General features: G+C 46.7%; 2 protein-coding genes across 3 annotated transcripts in view; one reads left to right on the top strand and one right to left on the bottom strand.

Annotated features, from left to right (window-relative positions):
• Positions 1-7,431, bottom strand: part of trrap (transformation/transcription domain-associated protein) — a 50,114-nt gene extending 42,683 nt beyond the window's left edge. The window contains 20 exon segments of the mRNA XM_062475371.1: positions 4-95; positions 239-495; positions 819-984; positions 1,127-1,513; positions 1,675-1,772; positions 1,866-2,199; positions 2,480-2,714; positions 3,242-3,320; positions 3,417-3,555; positions 3,718-3,814; positions 4,331-4,419; positions 4,604-4,681; positions 4,911-5,036; positions 5,146-5,202; positions 5,308-5,391; positions 5,612-5,716; positions 5,843-5,953; positions 6,103-6,152; positions 6,502-6,684; positions 7,344-7,431. Of these exon segments, the coding sequence (XP_062331355.1) occupies positions 4-95; positions 239-495; positions 819-984; positions 1,127-1,513; positions 1,675-1,772; positions 1,866-2,199; positions 2,480-2,714; positions 3,242-3,320; positions 3,417-3,555; positions 3,718-3,814; positions 4,331-4,419; positions 4,604-4,681; positions 4,911-5,036; positions 5,146-5,202; positions 5,308-5,391; positions 5,612-5,716; positions 5,843-5,953; positions 6,103-6,152; positions 6,502-6,622 (2,705 nt within the window). The 5' untranslated portion in view covers positions 6,623-6,684; positions 7,344-7,431.
• Positions 7,432-12,276: 4,845 nt separating this feature from the next.
• nptx2b (neuronal pentraxin IIb) lies at positions 12,277-17,615 on the top strand. Of its 2 annotated transcripts, none has more exons than XM_062475587.1 (5): positions 12,277-12,841; positions 13,792-14,011; positions 14,550-14,794; positions 15,403-15,582; positions 16,069-17,615. In XM_062475587.1, the coding sequence occupies exons 1-5, from the start codon at positions 12,386-12,388 to the stop codon at positions 16,321-16,323; spliced, it is 1,356 nt and encodes a 451-aa protein (XP_062331571.1). In that variant the 5' UTR covers positions 12,277-12,385; the 3' UTR covers positions 16,324-17,615. The 2 variants fall into 2 exon arrangements, with proteins under 2 accessions (XP_062331571.1, XP_062331572.1); XM_062475588.1 differs by having other exon boundaries at positions 16,093-17,615.
• Positions 17,616-18,903: the final 1,288 nt, after the last annotated feature.

An 18,903-nucleotide genomic window follows, 5' to 3' on the forward strand; every position in this document is an offset into this window, starting at 1 on the left:
AGCATCTTCCTGTTACTGCCCCCGAACTTCCCCAGGACGCGGTACGCCACGTGGGAGATGGTCTCCGCCGGGTTACGCAGGGTCCGCCACAGGGCCTGGGGCGAGGAGGGGTTTTGAAGGGACGGGTAAGCAGGTGTGTGTGTGTGTCATGAGTATTCAGGTGTCACCTATCTGAGCCTGCTCAGCTTCCACAGCCTGTGTGCGAGTTATTTGTGTGAGGCATCGGGGCTGCTCTCACCTGCATGAGCTCGGCCCTGACTGGCTGAATGTGGTCGTAGAGGAAGTCGGGCTGCAGGTTATCCACACACAGCTCCAGCGTCCGGAGGCCCTGGCTGACCAGGGTCTGGGAGCCGTTCAGGGCGGACACCAGCGGGTCCATCAGCATGGGCAGGTAGGGCAGCAGGGAGCTGAGGCGCACGGGCACCGTCAGACACAGCTCCACAAACAGGTCCTTCATGTGCTGCTTGTGAAGGCCGCTCTGGAGCATGTTCAGGCCTGGGGAAGGGGAGCAGGGGGGTGGGAGAGAAGGAGGGAAGGGGGAGAAGGAGGAAAGGGGGGTGGGAGAGAAGGAGGGTGGGGGAGAAGGAGGAAAGGGGGGTGGGAGAGAAGGAGGGTGGGGGAGAAGGAGGAAAGGGGGGTGGGAGAGAAGGAGGGTGGGGGAGAAGGAGGAAAAGGGGGTGGGAGAGAGAAGGAGGGTGGGGGAGAGAAGGGGATGCGGTAGAACGGGGTGGAAGGTTGCATGATGAGACAACAGGGAAGATTGGATGAGTTAACAGAAGGTTGAGGCATCTAAAAAATGGCCGTGCGCTGTAACCTACCTTGCAGCAGGTTGGGCAGGAGGGGCAGGAACTCCTGGTACAGCAGGTCATGGCTGCCACCACCAATCGAACGGAAGAGAGCCCGGAGAAGCAGGAAGTAGTTGTAAGGCTCCTTGGCTGATTGAGCCAGTTCCATCGAGCTGTTGACTATCTTGTGGAGGTGGGGCTGAGGTGAGAAGAAGACACAAGGTCAGCGAAACTTGCCAACAACAGAACACCTACCAGCTTAAGATCATTTAGCGGGAGAAATCGTTAAGAATCCCACACAAGACGCTTGAACACCAGATGAATGGATTCCACCCTCACACCTTGAGCATCTGTTCGTTTTCGGCCGCAAACAGGGAGACGGAGCCGAAGACGAGCTTGAAGAGTTTGAGGTAGAGGTTGGAGAGCTCCACGTTGGAGCCCATCTCCGGAAGCCTCTCCAGGAGATACTCCACCAGGATGGTGGCAAACAGGGCCGACGTCGACAAGTTGGCCAGGAACGAGTTGGCTACAATCTGCAAAGCATAGTTCTTGGAGATCCTCTCCACCATGTAGGGGACAGTGGTCTGGAAGATCTCCTTGAAGGTGAGGGGGTTCATCATGGTGAAGACTCCAGCAAAGTGCTCCAGCACCTCCTTCTCCTCCTTCATCCTCACAGTCTGACAGTTGGCCACTCTGATGTACGTCTGCTGGTTGTTGGCAACCTGTACCTGGCCAGGAGGGGGGCGGGCACTGTTATACCCTGGTAACCCGTTACTTCCCCCCAGTAACCGGTTAAAGCCTGGACAGCTAGTCTGTCCTGTATAAAATACATCCCCTTTATACAATATCATATTCAGTTTTAAACTTGTTAGCAACTGTCTGACCATACCTGGTAGATGTCCAGGGCTTGCATGGCATACTTCACCAGCTTGATGTAGATCTGAGTCTCTTTAGGTTGCAGCTGCTTGTTGGGAATGAACTGGGCCTCTGGAACACAGGAACACACAAGCACCAGTTACAGCTTGGTCCTATCGTCCAAGTAATTTAAGATTTTTTCGCACAAGTACTGGATGCTCTCACCTCCAGGAGCCTTGCAGGAGGTGATCCCCCAGGTGATGGTCTTCACCCCACAGACCAGGGTCTTGACCAGGCTGCGGCAGTCAGACACCAGGAAGGTCTGCTTGTCCTCCTTCTCCCCGGCCCGGTCGAGGGCAGCGGTGGGGGGAGGAGCAGGGGTGACGGGCGTGGGGGGGACCGGGGGGGGCAGGGCGGGGACGGGGGTCGGGGTGGGCGTGGCCGGGACGCCAGGCAATGCCACCGGGTCCACCACGCCCATCTCTGACTGGGGCTTGCACTTCTTGAAGATGGTGACGAGCTGGTAGCGGGCGATGGTGTGGAACTTCAGGACAAACACCTGGGGGAGCGAAGCACGACATGGATATGGTCTGACACACTGACACATACAACGTGCCACAAAATGTGACCTTAACCCTCCATCCCTACCTCCCTCCCTCCCTCTTCTCTCCCTCCCTCTTCTCTCCCTCCCTCTTCTCTCCCTCCCTCTTCTCTCCCTCCCTCTTCTCTCCCTCCCTCTTCTCTCTCTCCCTCCCTCCCTCTTCTCTCCCTCCCTCCCTCTTCTCTCCCTCCCTCTTCTCTCCCTCCCTACTTCCCTCCCTCCTCTCCTCCTTGTCTACCTCCAGCATCCTCATCAGGATGTCCCGCCCGTTGCCGTTCTCCTGCTCGCTCTTGGAGCGGATGCAGTCCACCAGGTTGAGCAGCAGCTTGCAGGACATGGTCTGGATGCTGCTGGGCAGCGACTCGTCGTCGATGTTCTTGGCGAACAGCTGCACGGCCAGGGACAGGTCCGTCAGGGGCAGGTTCTGACGCACGTGGTGCACCAGGTCAGCCAGGGTGCTGTAGGCCAGAGGTCTGTGGGGGGGAGAGGTTAGGACAGGGGGACAGGGGGGTCAGGTGAATAAGGGGGAGGGCTAAAGGGAAGATGGGAGTTCTCATGGGCTTGGCGTAAGTGCCACATGCATGGAAACATTCCAAACGACACACCCACAACGTCCCAACTCAGACGACGGTGACGTCGCTGATGTAGGCTCAGTGGGCTGTGACCCACAGAAGAGAGGGAATAAAACGAATTGAAGGGGGAGACCACTAACTGACACTGACACTAATAACGCTGCCAGGTCCTATTGGCCTGTCTCGTTTCACAGGTGGGCTAATGAGATATGACAGCATGTGTTGAAGAGAGTCGACAGGGTGACACACACAAAGCTCCTGGGTGGAGGGGGTTGGGTGACAGGCAGTCAGAGTTCCGCGGTGCCCTAGTCTCCCTGAACACTTTAGAGATTTTAGGCTGCATTAGTATTCTACATACAGATACAATCACTTAGCCCTTCACTTGCAGACGCAAACAACCACACACACACAAAAACACACACACTCACCTCAGTGTCTCCCGGGCAGTGTAGCCAGAGCCGATTAGTATAGACTCGTCAAAAAGTTTATCCATGCACGGGATGAACTCTGTAAACCAAAAACATTTCATCCATAAAACAAAAATGACCAGATTGTCAGCACTAGTTTAAGACGTGGCGTCTGAGTGCGTGCGTGTGCACGTACGGCTGCGCAGGTCAGTGGTGAGGATGTGTTTGGCGGCGATGAGGAGTTCTTTGCGCAGGTGAGCCGTCTCGGACGGGCAGTTAGACAGCAACTGCAGCATGCCCTTCACCATCTGCTGGGAGTACTTCCCTACCAGATCCTGGAAGACACACACACACCCCCCAATGTAGTTGCACATAGCATCTTACGTTCATACCACAGCAGCTACCCAGTTAGGACATTGCTAGTGAAACACGTATGAAGAACTACACATCTTAAGAGTGAATAGAAGAGCAGAATATTCTGTCTCGTCTGTGTGTACCTGGTAAATGCGGATGATGTAGGCCAGAAAGGACAGGGTCTTAATCTGAGCGGCGATGAAGTCGGCATAGAGCTCCTTGTTGTACAGCTTGTGTTGCCTGTGGAAGAAACACCAGATAATATTTAAATACAGTGTATTTTTTCCCTAAATTGTCTCCAGCCAATTTCTCATGTTTTCGTGATAATCAAGTAATTATAGAAACCTGGCAGTGATCATTAGTGTCTACAATCAGGGACAGAATTGTAATTCTACACAGACATTTGGTTGTTTCTTTTTGTTAGTCCTCAATTTCAGCTAGACTGCTAAAACACAGAGCTAAATTGCTTGAGCTCCACAATACATTTGGTTTTGTAAGCCTTTAAACCTTTGTAAGGTTTAAAGGCTAGTTTTAGTTAGGTGTGTACACTGTCGGAATTAAAAGTTTCAAAAGTGCATTTAACACTGGTTTGGGAAGGAGAAAATTCTGACAGACATTATCGACTAACATTGCTGCAAATCCATGCTCTCACAAGTAAAAATCCAAGTTTGTTAAGACTTAAACGAAACTGACTGGAAGGGAATCTAAAATAAACACAAGCACACCCTGGGGCCAACACACACACACAGGTCTAACCTTGCTTGTGGGGACACCTGCAGCATTATGGTGTTCATGATGAGAGGGACAAACTCTGACACCACATTGTGGATGTTCAGCTTGTAGAGCTGGCAATAACAGAAAAAAAAAAACATTTCAAATCCTGCAAGCATGTCTGAATTCATCACAAAGTTGATAACTTGAGTTAGCAGCACAGTGACCCCTACGTCACAAAGTAGGTCCATTCATTGGAAGGGTTTTATGAATGAGTACATAACAGTTGCAGGCCGCGTGTGAGTGTGTTTGTATCACCTGGTACATGAGCACCACTATGATGGGAAGCTCCGCTAGCACCTTGAGCGACAGAGAACCCCTGGGAATGATGGTGTGCTGGAGGAGACAGTCATTACAGTGTTCATAAACTGTCACTTACAACAGCATAACACAGCAAAATGTTATCCATGTCTTTCATGGCCAGACAGATCTACGTATTATATTGTGCAGCATATGTCCCTCCCCATCCAAAGAAACATGTGTCAGTGCTGGAATAGTACACCAGTGCCCTTCAGTGGTTGTAGACAGCATTACAATGGGTTGGTATGCAGACGTGGGGTCCTACCGTGCGTGTCTCGCTGTCCTCTCTCTCGGGGGCCGTCTTGACCAGGACAGAGGTGATCATGCCCACCATCTCTGGGGAGGGAACCGTGTTCTCCGCTATCACCTGCGGGTTCTCAAAGTAACGTGCCTGGGCGGAGGGAAGAGAAGGAAACCGAATGGGGGAAAAAACAAAAGTGCAGAGGAACACATCCGTAGACTTCCCACCAAGTTGAGCTCTACCATTAACGCCACCTTACCACCACTTTGGGCAGCTCTTTGTAGATCTGCTTCACAAAGTCCAGGAAGTGGTGAATCTAGGGCAAAAGAGGAACGAATCATCGACTCTGCATGGGGACATTTAAAGGAGGATGATGGACAATATGGAAGCATACGAGAGAGCAGGCCACACAAGTTCTCACCTCCTGGGAGATCTGGGGCCTGAACTGCTTGTGCAGCTCGATGATGATGCGCAGGCAGATCAGCACGTTCTCCTCGCTCTCGATCTGGGACACGGAGAGGAGACAGAATCGATTAACGCAACAGTTCCAGTCCAGGCCTGTTACAAATCCTGCATCAGTCGTACTGATGCATCTCTGAAACCATGATAGGCCTTTGCCAGCAGCAGTTCAATTTAGAATACATCATGCATATATAACAGGAGGGGTGTGGGGTTTTCTGTGCAGAGTGTGATTGGAGGTTGCTGCTTGGCAAGCTGCCCCGTACCTCCAAGAAGCGGAACATGACAGACAGGATGTTCTTGGTGTGCGGCCGCAGGTGTTCGTTGGTGGGGATACGGTGTATGATCTCCAGGACCAACTTCCTCAGTTGCTGCAACAACAACAGTTCAGACACTCAAGAGCAGCAATGCTAGGATCAAGGGCTCATCTGAGCGTCTGGTGTGTGGGTTAGGTTTGGAGCGGATTGCTTGTGTGGGTTAGAGCTGGGCTGAGGTACCTGTGTGGGTTTCTCCTGCAGGAACTGAACCTCTCCATCCTGGAGAAATGTCAAGAAGCGAGGAATGATGTGTTCTAGGAAGGTGGAGTACTGAGGAGATGATGTCACATTCTAGAAGACACAAACCCACACAAACAATCACTACACAACCTTGGAACATGCATAGCTCCTTACGGTAATGACTGCAAGGAAATGACCAACCTTCAGATTAAAGCTGATACGGCATGTTTTCACATTTGAAACATGCAATTCAAACTCACCTCAAAGTTCTCGCTGACCTCCTGCATCATTTTGAGCTTGGTCTCATCAGCTGGAGGAAGTTATGGGAAAGAGCACATACATTAGATATGGATACAGACCGCAGCCTCATTACACACAACATCGAACTAATCTCAGCAGGGGCACTCAGATCTTATCAGTTTGACTTTCAGCGCCCAGATTGTTAGAGGTACATAACAGACACTCACTCACTCACTCAGCCTTGCACTCACTCACACACACGTACCTGCTGCTGGACTAAAGTAAATCGCTCTCATCACATCGCCCCTGCTGATAATAGCCACCTATAGCAGTCCCTCATATGAACAGAATATTTTTTCGCTGTGCAGGTGTACCACTATTTAACACACCTTTATGTTCAATTTATGTACTTTACTCACGGGTGTTGTTGTCCGTGAGGGCAGCTACAAACTGCAAGTACTTCTTCATGAGGGTGGTCTGGTCCACCACTGTGGGGCTGGGGGCTGGCACGAAGGCCATGGTGCCGGCGGGGAGAGCCATGTGGAGCTTGGGCTGGGGGGCAGACAAATGTCTGCTCTAGGATCACTGAGAACTCATGTGAGCTGGAGAAAGGAGAGACCAGATGAGAAACATTGAATACTTATAACAGGTGACATGAGTGTGTGTGTTCTTCTGGGTTTCGAATTGTTGAATTTGGTGATTAATAGATAAAAATAAGATGATTAAAAGTTCAAGAATTAACTTTAGTCGAGTTTATTGTGGGCACTAGAAGATTTGGCATTCCACCTACACTGATTCTGGAACAGAAGTGATTTTACATTCGGCTGTTTTTTGAGGCGCACACTGATGACATCACAAGACAGTAATTTAGATAGCAGAGCATGCCTCGCAATATAAAACTCACAGTACCGTAAAGATGCATGCAATAATGTTTTCCCTTTTCACAGCTGGTTTAAGTGTAAATGTGAAACGGGCATTATTTCTGCATATTATGCCAAAGAATATAAAATGAAACATAAGATTGTTTGGCAGATTTCAGCTAGGCTAGCTAGCTAGCCTTCCATGAAGAAAGAAACCGCTCGCGCTAGTCCCATGCATCTCCCTTGTCTAAAATGTGAACAAAAACGAAACAAAATCCAAGTTTTGGATGGGTGTGTGCACGTAGACACTTCCTACCGCCAATACTAAACAAAAACAGTCATAAAAAAAACAGATTATTGCAATTGAGGAATAAAAAGGAACGCATCCCATTTCAACTTACCAACTCCCAACGATTGACCGGAAACACTACACTTGGTGGCTTCCGCTTGAGCTGGTCTGCTTCTCAGATCAAACGACGTATCAAGCCGCCTGCACTAGTCTGTTGGGTTAATACTACTGCAGCAGTGTGTTCTCTATGTATAGTAATTCTTTATTCTGTTTAAGTTTCCATTAGGTCCAAATTACAAATACATATTAATTTATAGAAATGTGATAATCAGTATTAAACTTATACATAGTGGAAGGATATACAGAAAATATGTGGGTGTTGTAAGACCATCGAAAACGATGGTCTTTTTCTTTAGTCAGACAAGTCGGTCAGTTTATGCGAGTAAATGCACAGCCAACACGTCGCAGAAAATAAAACCCAACGTGTTACATGAAAATGCTTTCGAAGTAAAAGCAAATTCGACAAAACCACCACAAACCGTTACTTCACCATGCACGGGCAAGGTTTTCTCAGCACACGGCTGACACCTGCTGATGTGGACTGCACTGACTCTGAGTCACCACCAGGTGGTATGATGTGCAGAACCTCCCTTGTACAGTGTGGTACTGTACCACAAGATGGCAATTAGTTCATCCACTGAATGCCTAGTGCAAATTGCCCAACATCAATGAACACTTCCAGTGAGCTCCTTTAAAATCGTTACCCTTTGTAAATAATATAAACCTAATATAGCTGCAAGCAGTAATGGCCGATTCCTTCTTAAAAATGCAAAATACTGTAAAATTGACATATTAGAGGGTTAGGCTTAACTGCAAACAAAGAAACCATAAAAGCAATAACACCTATCTGAATTCTAAATCTCAGCATGCATCCGGATTCCCATCCACTATCCTTTAGATTCCAGATGCTCTCTAGCAAACTGAGCCACAGGCACTTTCATTTTTGGAAACTTTGTTTGCGTGAGTGCACTCAGTGACTAACGTGAATGGGAATACACTGCCAATGCAGTCTTATATCGAACACAATACAACTTTTACACACATAATGCAATAAATCCAATATGCTGGCTAGATGTGGCATGAGCAGCCTGGTGGGGCTGATGGGCAGATGGAGAACACTGTTAGTGCTTCAGTGATGCAGTAAAAAGGTTCATTAGCATACCAATGGCTTTACAATCAAACTGAGATGGTGAAACAAAGGCAATAAACAGCACACACACATAGGCCTACAAGCATACACATTCAGGTACAACTATGACAGAGATTGGACTGTTCCTCTCCTCCATGTTGTCTGTAATAGTAGGCTAGATCTTGACGTGTCAGTACTTTTCCCCTTCACACCAGATAACATAGGAGACTCAGTAGGAAGATCCTCTCTTCTGAATGTTGTCTAAATTCAATTTCATAATCCTTTTTTTTCATTAGAACAACCATTTTCCGATCCGATCAGGTTACTTCGGAACAACTGGGCCCGGCTGATTATTTTTCCAACTATAACTTCAACAGGGCATCTCATTTCTGTCTCTACAAACTTGGAGGAGGTCAAGACATTAGGGCATGTTGCTTTTGTGAGCAGCTGTGCTTAAGGAAACGTGTCGTTGTTCCAAACACGTGTCTCTGTTCTCCGCAAGGGATTCAGACAGGCTGAACTGCATTCAGGCAGGCCAGCATAATGGTCCTTTATTTGTGGTCCATTCAGCCCTTCACCAACTAGTCCAGAATAGACAGTCAAAGCACAGCATAATGAAGGGGGAGAGAAACTCCTAACAGAGCGCTTGCATTAGTAACGTCAACAGAAAGGTTCCATATAATAGTGCCTGAAAAGATATTTGACTCAGGCTCATTGTGGCTTTAGGCTCACCTCATTAAAATTGTTTTTGGCTGCGAGTTTGTATCCTTAGAGTGGGAGCTTCAACAGATCCCCTCTCTCCAAAAGCACTCGTCAGTCCATTACATTAGTGGCACTCTGTGCGTGAGTACAGTGCAACCTTGTCATGGCCTCCTAGCACATTCTGAGAAAGGTTCTTCCTGTCACTATCACCATCGTTATCCATTTCTCTCTCTCTCTCTTTCTTTTTCTCCCCCACTATACTCCAAAGTTTGTCACATTCTGGTAACATCAGCTTGTTATTGCAATATTATGTCTTTGTAGATGAACCCGTAGTCTCCTGTCCCCTGCCCCACACTCACAGCACAGAGATTATGAATGTGTGTTATTTTCCAACAAAGACGAATTTCCAAAGAAGTGGGTTTCATCCCAGGGTGATTGACAGGTCTGAGATATGGTCCTTCCATCATGCGTCAGGGGAACATAGGATGGTGTCAGAGGAAGTGACGGAGTGTGAAGGAGACTTGAAGAACTGACTGGAGCCGTGATAATTGGTCCATGGCCTCTATACCAGACCTTTCTCTGTCTGTATGCAGCAGCGGACCCAAGGTGTTGATGAGAGTCCACTGTAGCAAGAGTCTATGACCTCACACGTCAATGACCTATATTCTGTTTCCTCTCTTTCTCTCTTTCTCTCTTTCTCTCTTTCTTTCTTTCTTTCTCTATCTCTCTTTCTCTCTCTCTCTCTCTCTCTCTTTCGCTCTCTCTCTCGCTCTCGCTCTTGCTCTTGCTCTGTTTCTTTCTTTCTTTAGGTAAGTCCTCTTCATTAATTGTTACACCTTAGTGGTTTGGTGGCTGGATGAGGCAAAGAGGGAGAGATTAGTGATGTAGATTATGAAACGGTTGGGATTACCAGATCATTATTGTTTATCCTCTCATTGGATTATACCCAGCTCCCAAGCAGCCAATGACTTCACAGTACCTTATCTGAGTGTACACAAGACATGTAACTGTATATAAAATGTCTACATGACGGGAACATGCCATGTCATGCCATGGAGTCAGGTGGCTGAGCGGTGAGGGAATCGGGCTAGTAATCCGAAGGTTGCCAGTTCGATTCCCGGTCATGCCAACTGACGTTGTGTCCTTGGGCAAGGCCCTTCACCCTACTTGCCTCGGGGGAATGTCCCTGTACTTACTGTAAGTCGCTCTGGATAAGAGTGTCTGCTAAATGACTAAATGTAAATGTAATGTCCTTACGTTTTTCAGTACAGTATGATACCATGCATACTTTCAGTACTCAGCCAATCAGGATCCCCATCTCCATCATCCCATTCATGCTGTGTCTGTGCCGACTGCAGGTAGATATAATTTATTCTCATCTGAGGCACACTACCAGTGTGTCACAGATCACTAATTAGTTTCCCACATACTGGCAGGCTGGTAAGCCATCGTCAAAGTCACCCTACTGCGGTACAGTTTCCTGTCCAAACCCCCACTGGGTAGAATGCGATTGGCCTTTCACAGCATGACCAAGCAGGCAGTTGTTGCTGCTAATTGTTTACCTTCACATCCGTCACTGCTGTGAACATGTAGCTCATAGATCACATCTGGTTTATTTCCAGGTGACTAAGATTATCCAAGGAGATGTAATAGAAGTGCAGACAATTTATACACTATATTGCCAAAAGTATTCACTCAGCTATCCAAATCATTGAATTCAGGTGCACAAAGCAAGGGCCATAAAAACATGGATGAGCGAGTTTGGTGTGGTAGAACTTGACTGACCTGCACAGAGTCCTGACCTCAACCCGATAGAACACCTCTGATGAAATAGAGCGGAGACTGCGAGCCAGGCCTTCTCGTCCAACATCTGTCTGACCTCACAAATGCACTTCTGGAAGAATGGTCAAAAATCCCCATAAACACACTCCTAAACCTTGTGGAAATCCTTCCGAGAATAGTTGAAGCTGTTATAGCTGCAAAGGGTGGGCCGACATCATATGAAATCCTATGGTTTAGAATGGGATGTCACTCACGTTCATATGCGTGTGAATGCAGACAAGCGAATACTTTTGGCAATATTTACATTTAGCAGACGCTCTTATCCAGAGCGACTTACAGTCAGTACAGGGTAATTCCCCCGAGGCAAGTAGGGTGAAGTGCCTTGCCCAAGGACACAACGTAATTTTGCAAAGCCGGGAATCGAACTGGCAACCTTCAGATTACTAGCCAGATTCCCTAACCGCTCAGCCACCTGACTCCATATATAATGTACGCCACTCCAATATAGTGTATTTATCTAAATGTATCCTTATATATTTATCCTGTAGTTAAACCATAATGGGACAGTTTTTCCTTGTTAGGTACAGGATAAACTCCAGGTAAATCCCATGTCAACAGTAAATAAAATGTTATTTGAGCCATAAATGATTCTCTGAACCCAGTCAATCCCATTCTGTGAGACACATTTTTTGTATTTTTGATCTCTAATGTCATTTTTTTTTACCATGAGAACATGTATTTTCTATTAATCTGATTAGTTTAATCACACCTTTCTAGACTCCAGATGTCGGTCCAGGAAAGCTAGAACCATCCCACTGAGTCTGTCATGGTAACAAAGCACCAATCTATTGACCTGTAACCCTCACAGCGTGTGCTAATAAGAGGCACAAGGATCAGAACTGAGGCTCACCTCATAGATAGATATACCCAATGCTTAGTCTTCTTACCAATTGAACCTGTATGACTTCAAATGTCCGTTCTTCCCCGTCTACTGAGACGTGAACATTTTAGACGTGATGTCTGGTTCTATTTTAAACATGTTATAAATGATAATGGCAAAACAAAATGCAATCCAGTCCTTTCTGACCTGCGAGTTAGTGACGTCAACATACTATAGCCAACCAAGAAAGCCTCCCTGGGTAACACCTAGTGCTTGGCAGTAGCCTAATCGTATTAACCAACAGTCGCTCTCCTATCAGCAACACACCGCGCGTAACGTTTACCACCGCTAGGAATAGTCCCGTTAGTCTCGACACATTACGTGGATTTACCGGAGGGTTGTATCCTTGACGCTGGTTAAATGCAACAGAAGTAATAAACTAATGAAACGTCCACGTTTAAATTAGTTTATTACTTTATCACAAAAACGATCACAATGGGATTCCGTGTAGTCCATTGTTTTCTTTGTAAACCTTACCCAACTTATTTGAAAGTCGTTTTCGTAAGATAGGAAGCACTTAATTTCACTTTAACTTCCGACCATGATTTGTACCGGTATGTTTTCTCTTGCGTGTAGTTTTTTGTGCTTTTACGCACTAAACTGTGAGCATTTTGCGCTCGGCCAAGAGGACACGGGAACCCGGTACCTGTGCCGAGCCATACCTATCAACACCGACACCAGTTGTCCACTGACTATTTTGCCCGAAGTGAGTACGGCAGGCCAGGAAGAGGAGCTAAGGAACACTGTCATGCAGCTTCGGGAGACAATTCTACAACAGAAAGAGACGATAGTCAACCAGCTTGGCACCATCAATGAGTTGACCACCAAGCTCTCTCTTTGTGAATCATCGGCTTCTGCAGGAGGCAAGTTCGACACGGGGTCCTGGAGTAAGGACAACCAGAATACGATGGGTGACGTCCCAAGAGACCCCAACGACACAATCGACGCCTTGGGGAAAACCATGCAGAGTTTAAAGGATAGGCTGGAGAACCTGGAGGTATGTTGTTCGCATAGACATAAGGTGCACCGGAACGCGTTAAAAATGGAATGCGTTGACCATAAAAATAAAGTGTAGTGCAGCCTGTTTTAAAATGTTTTTCAAATAAATCAAAATGTATTGTATATATGCTCCCCAAACTGTTTCTAACGCCTTAACATGTCTTAAGCAGTGAACAAGTTGAGATACACCATTTGGAGTACTTATCTATTTCTAGAAGCATGCGGAGGCGTCTGTGTTCTAAACCGATTACCATTAAAACTCCCGTTACGCGTAGGTGATCAAATTCACCCCAATTCACCCCAATCCCCAATGTCCTGGTAGATGTTCAAGGTAATTTCCTTGTATTTATGTACAAAATCTTAACACTCATGAAAGGTACATGATTGGTAACCTTTAGCTCTGCTCCAGGGTGGCACATGATGAGAAACCAACATCTTGTCCTAGCCAGCTTGGTTAAATCTACCAAGAGACAAATTCAATTCAAACCCAACTAATACAATTCCTGCTAAGGAATTGTGCATCCACTCTCCTATTCTATGATCTTAGCAACAACAGTTGGTGATATGATTGTAATAGATGAACAGGTTTAGAAAATGAATGAATGTGTGAAGTGTACGACCTTCCTTGTGCTAGAGGATTTCCAAGAATATCACACAGCGTATGATCAATTAATATATCTTATTGTAACTGTGGCTATGGGAACAGCGCATCAGGGATCAATAACAACACTAATGCATTTGATTGGACACAGCTTCACTGGGGACACTGGTGAGATCTACCACAACCTTCTACCTGTTGAGTCAACCAAACTAATCACTTTCTCTGGTCAACATCCGCAACTTCACTCTGACTGGAGACAACAACCTTCCTCAGGGGAAGTCGCCGATGCTTCCTGTTTTATTAAACAGGCCCTGTAATTGTCTGTGTTTCTGGCATGTCTCCCCCAGCAACAGCAGATGAGAGCCAACTCCTCTGGGGCAACGTTCCCCAGCGAGCTACGTGACCTGCTGCAGCGTCGCCTGGGCGACCTGGAGAAGCAGCTGCTCCAGAAGGTGAGCAGTCTGGAGGAGGAGAAGTACCTGCTCTACAACGAGACCACAGCCCACCGCCAGCGGACAGAGAGCACTCTAAACTCTCTCCTGGAGAGGATCAATGAGCTGGAGAAAGGTACACACACACACGATACTCTACACACCAAATGGATATTGTCCACATTCACGCGCTTCACACGTGCACAGACACGTAACCACACACGATGATGGTGTCCACACGCACACACATACATACACAGGAAGGATGACCTATTCAGTAATTAGCCTGTTACGTGCTCACCCCCCTCCTCTCAGGCCCCCTGACTCACAGCTATTCATTCCCTCAGAATGTGGGTCCTCACCATTACAAAACATTTATCGCAAAGCCTGACAAACACCAGACCCTACATATCACCCTTGGTAGAAAGAATGCCTTTCATCTCCGAGGGTTCTACAGATGTACATTCTGAGAGACTATTTCCTGTCCTTGGAGTTATTAATGAAAGAACACAAAGGTTTTATTTGTAGCCATTCCACCCATATGGTTCTATACAATACAGCAATACAGTTTAGGAGTTTACAGAGAAGGTTATCCCACAAGAAAAATAATCTTACGTGTACAGCTTACAAGCGAGTATACAAACCCACTGATATTCTCTCTTGTTTCCCTGAAGGACCTGGGGATTTCAAGTCCCCTGAGCAGTTCAAGCTGTCCCTGCCCCTGCGTACCAACTACCTGTACGGACGCATCACCAAGAGCATGCCTGAGATGTACGCCTTCACGCTCTGCATGTGGCTCAAGTCCAGCGCCAGCCCTGGCATTGGAACGCCCTTCTCCTACGGGGTACCAGGACAGGCGAATGAGATTGTGCTCATTGAGTGGGGCAACAACCCCATTGAGCTGCTCATCAATGACAAGGTGAGGGCTTGAGGGGTCCTGGGTTCATCACGATGCAGGGTGTGAAGGTTCCAAACACATGGGTCACAGAAGCACTCCAACTCCGTGGGACAGCCTCACTAGAAGTCAGACCAGTTCAATCTCCATGCAATTTATATGGTGATGGGGTTTTAGACAATTTCTGGAGAATATGTTTTTTGTTTCATTTTTAACTGATAATTCCTTTGAAGCCAGACTGCCAAAGCAGCTCCTGTAGTTCAAGGGCTTTTTCTACTGCTTTCTAATTTGAGAGACTGCTGAAGACCCTGACCTATAACAGTCTGTTCACTTTCTTCCTGTCTCTCTTTGTGTGGCAGTAGAGTGGTTACAGTTACAATCCTACATCCATTTAAATCCTAAAAAAACCTGAGCATTATTGATTGCAGCCACAGTTAAATCATACCTGGGGTGTTCAAACATGTATTGCATTGCAACCATGTCTCAGAAAACATTAATTGTATTTATTCAGTCATTGTAACTATGTTGAAAAGATGGAGTTGCCTTCCTATTTATTATAGTGTCACAATAACCATTATGGTAATCATGCTGTTAGAAAGCATTCTCTTATGGCCATGTTCTGCCCTGTCCAGGTGGCCCAGCTGCCCCTGTCTGTGCGGGACGGGAGGTGGCACCACATCTGCATCACCTGGACCACTAGGGACGGCCTGTGGGAGGCCTACCAGGACGGGCAGAAGCTTGGTGCTGGAGACAACCTGGCCCCCTGGCACCCCATCAAGCCTGGGGGGGCCATCATCTTAGGCCAGGAGCAGGTGAGGTCACTGGCTAATGGCTTACAGTTGATGTTGCTATGATACAGTATGTGAGGGAAACTGTACAGTAAAAATAGATGTTTACAATGTGAGTGCTAAATAGTCTGAAATCTTGAAGCAATTTATAGATGATTAGGGGTGTTGTCATGGACATCTATTTCTCATCTATTTCTCTGCCTCTGTATTTGAGATAGAGGTAGTGCAATGTAACTGTCCGGCAGCTTGGCTAGTAGCTTGCCAGCCCTCTAGCACCTGTAACTTGTGTCTATCGCTATAGTCTAGCCTGGTAAATAGCTAGTATGTTACTAGCATGACAAGTATCTAGCTAATACGTAGCTTTCTCTGTAGCTAGTTAGCCTTTAGCTTGCCTGCTGCTAAACTGGCCGGTAGCTAGCACGTAGCTGGGCAATGTTCTGGCCTGTAGCAGGCAGCTTCCAGGCGGACCGAGAATAAGGGGATGATGATTGTTATTGTTGTCTTAACGAGGCCTGTCGTTTATGGCCTCAACAGGATGTAGTTGGTGGACGCTTCGACGCCACGCAGGCCTTCGTAGGGGAGCTGAGCCAGGTCAACATCTGGGACCGTGTCCTGAAGTCTGTGGAGATCCAGAACATGGCCAACTGCTCCTCCTACACCCCTGGGAACGTGGTGTCCTGGCTGGACTCCAATGTGGAGGTGTTTGGGCATGGAGCCTCCAAGATCCCCCTGGAGCTGTGTCAGGACCGGCTGCCTGAGTCCTAGGGGGGCGTGCTCAATGGGGCTCTGTCTGTTACTGACCTGGATCAAATTGTACTTACAAATACTGTAGGACAATATAGCGCATCACCCCTGACAATAATATCAATGGAGAAGTCATAAAGTTGCAAACCCAGAGGTGAATCAACTTTTTCTTAATACCTTTTCAAATGTTATGTCGGTGTATTTGAGGCACACCAACACCATCCTGTTGATGTGTCTGCAGTATTTTTAGACTTAACGGTGGTAGACCTGACAATAGTAGATTTCACATCAACCTTTTCACTCTAAATAATGGCTTTTATTTCAGTAGCTTTGATGTTGGCCTATGTCATAAAAACAAAGACTTTGATGTTGCCTAATGTGATGTGTTTGGATAGCAGTGACACCTCGTTGTATCAGCCTCGTTGGATCACTCAGAAATTTGCATTCTATAATATTTGCTTTTCAATTGTGGTTGGACAGTAACCATCGTGAGTAAAACATTTGATATTGATAAGGAGAAGGCAGAGAGACACAGTATGGTTGAACTACACTGCATTGAGATAATCACACATTGCACACACACACCAACACACATCAGTTTCCATACAGACTAGACAGACAGCATTGGCTTTGCCATGTGACCTGTGTTTGCGTGTTGTGTGGGTGTGAGCTGGAGGCAGATTAAGAGTCTGTCTGAGGTGAGAGGACAGGAACCAGTGCTGAGAAGAATTAGAGTAATACTCAATTAATCCCTCTATCCAGATACCCATTGATGCAGTTCATATGCAATCATTACGTTTACAACCTATTTACAACAGTATTGAATTAAGACAGCTCTGGTTATTATTAGGCTTTGTCATAGATATGTGTTTTTACCCATACTGTTTTCAATACCCAACATCCACCACAATGCCTGTCTGTTCTAGTTGGAAGTGAATAGTACCCTTGTGTATTGGAAATGTAATTTTCCTTTGTCAATATGTGCTTGGTTTTATGTCAATATTGAATGTGTACTGGATTTAACATTGATTGCAACATATTTTGCTTTGTACAGTCATTACTGTTATGTTGCCGTTTCTGGTTATTGTTTAGAAGTATATAACTGTAAGTATTTAACTGTAAGTTTTTTTTTCATCCATGTTCTGTATTTTGTCCAGTTGTAAAGTTGTGCTCAGGATACTGTGCTAACTTCTTATGTGGCCTTCTGAAGACAAGGTACCAGATGTGCTTTGCAGGATTTGATGCTTTGTGAATCAGTCCTTAATGATCTGCCAATGATATATCATATTAAAGAAATTAAAACCAAACTACCAGAAATGCTGTGATGAGCTGGGTGTCAAAAGTGAATGTGAGTGCGTGTGGAGAGGTGTTTAGGACAGCAGGAGGAAGGCTGTAGCTTAGACAGGAAGAGGTGAACTCCTGCAGGTGTCCTCTGCTCATGTGCATTAGCCACACTAATGAGATGAGCAGCTCAGGGGTCAAGCCAGTCCCTCCTACACACCAGTATACAAACACCCCCTTAACAAATACCTCTTGACTGCAGAGAGAACTGTCTGCACGCAAGAGATTTGTATACACTCCAGAGACCTGTCTGCACTCCAGAGACTTGTCTGCAGTCCAGAGGCCTGTCTGCAATCCAGAGACCTGTCTGCACTCCAGAGACTTGTCTGCAGTCCAGAGGCCTGTCTGCAATCCAGAGACCTGTCTGCAGTCCAGAGACCTGTCTGCACTCCAGAGACCTGTCTGCAGTCCAGAGACCTGTCTGCAGTCCAGAGACATGTCTGCAGTCCAGAGACCTGTCTGCACTCCAGAGACCTGTCTGCAGTCCAGAGACCTGTCTGCAGTCCAGAGACATGTCTGCAGTCCAGAGACCTGTCTGCACTCCAGAGACCTGTCTGAAGTCCAGCCTCCTGAACAGCTGAGTGTGATGCCCAGTCCCTTTTAGTCCAGAAGAGCATTGTGTGGTGCCCAATCCCCTTTGACTCCAGAACGTTCTTGTGTGGGATCCAAACAGAACCATCTTTTCAGAAGCCTGAGGCAAGGCTACTGACAATATGATTTCAAGTCCTGCCTGCTTTGTCCTGTGCTAAAACTGTGCTAAACATACTTGCAGAAATGACATAATCAATAATTAAGTGGCAGAGCATGATAAATGATAAATGCACATTCACGAGCAACACACTCTCGCTTTGTTCTCGCCTGTATACAGGTAAACGGACAGAGCAGTGGCTTGGCCTTGTGGCTGTTGAACAGAATGGTCTGTTGTGATTCAGTATGTGGGTAATGGTCAGCATCTTTTTGGTATTTATCTGTCCTTGTAAACACTGTGCGGCTCATAGTTTCACATATGTCTCCTCAACTACACAGTGGAGTGGAATGTCAAACCCTACAGACTGGAACTGTAGGTACTGTACATTCTCACATACGTTGCTGTGCACAACCAATAAACCATGATTAAGACACAGAAGTATCTGAAACAGAAGGTATGGCAATCACAAATCGACAGGGATAGGGAGTCAGGTGGCTGAGCGGTGAGGGAATCGGGCTAGTAATCCGAAGGTTGCCAGTTTGATTCCCGGTCATGCCAACTGACGTTGTGTC

The sequence above is a fragment of the Osmerus eperlanus genome, chromosome 12 (genome assembly GCF_963692335.1).
Source record: "Osmerus eperlanus chromosome 12, fOsmEpe2.1, whole genome shotgun sequence".
NCBI lineage: Eukaryota > Metazoa > Chordata > Actinopteri > Osmeriformes > Osmeridae > Osmerus > Osmerus eperlanus.

What these genes read in the sequence shown, in the direction of transcription:
- nptx2b (XM_062475587.1), top strand. Translation starts at nt 12,386, where the DNA reads ATGATTTGTACCGGTATGTTTTCTCTTGCGTGTAGTTTTTTGTGCTTT. An exon ending in ATAGGCTGGAGAACCTGGAG is followed by an intron (nt 12,842 to 13,791) that starts GTATGTTGTTCG and finishes TGTCTCCCCCAG; the next exon opens with CAACAGCAGATGAGAGCCAA. An exon ending in GATCAATGAGCTGGAGAAAG is followed by an intron (nt 14,012 to 14,549) that starts GTACACACACAC and finishes GTTTCCCTGAAG; the next exon opens with GACCTGGGGATTTCAAGTCC.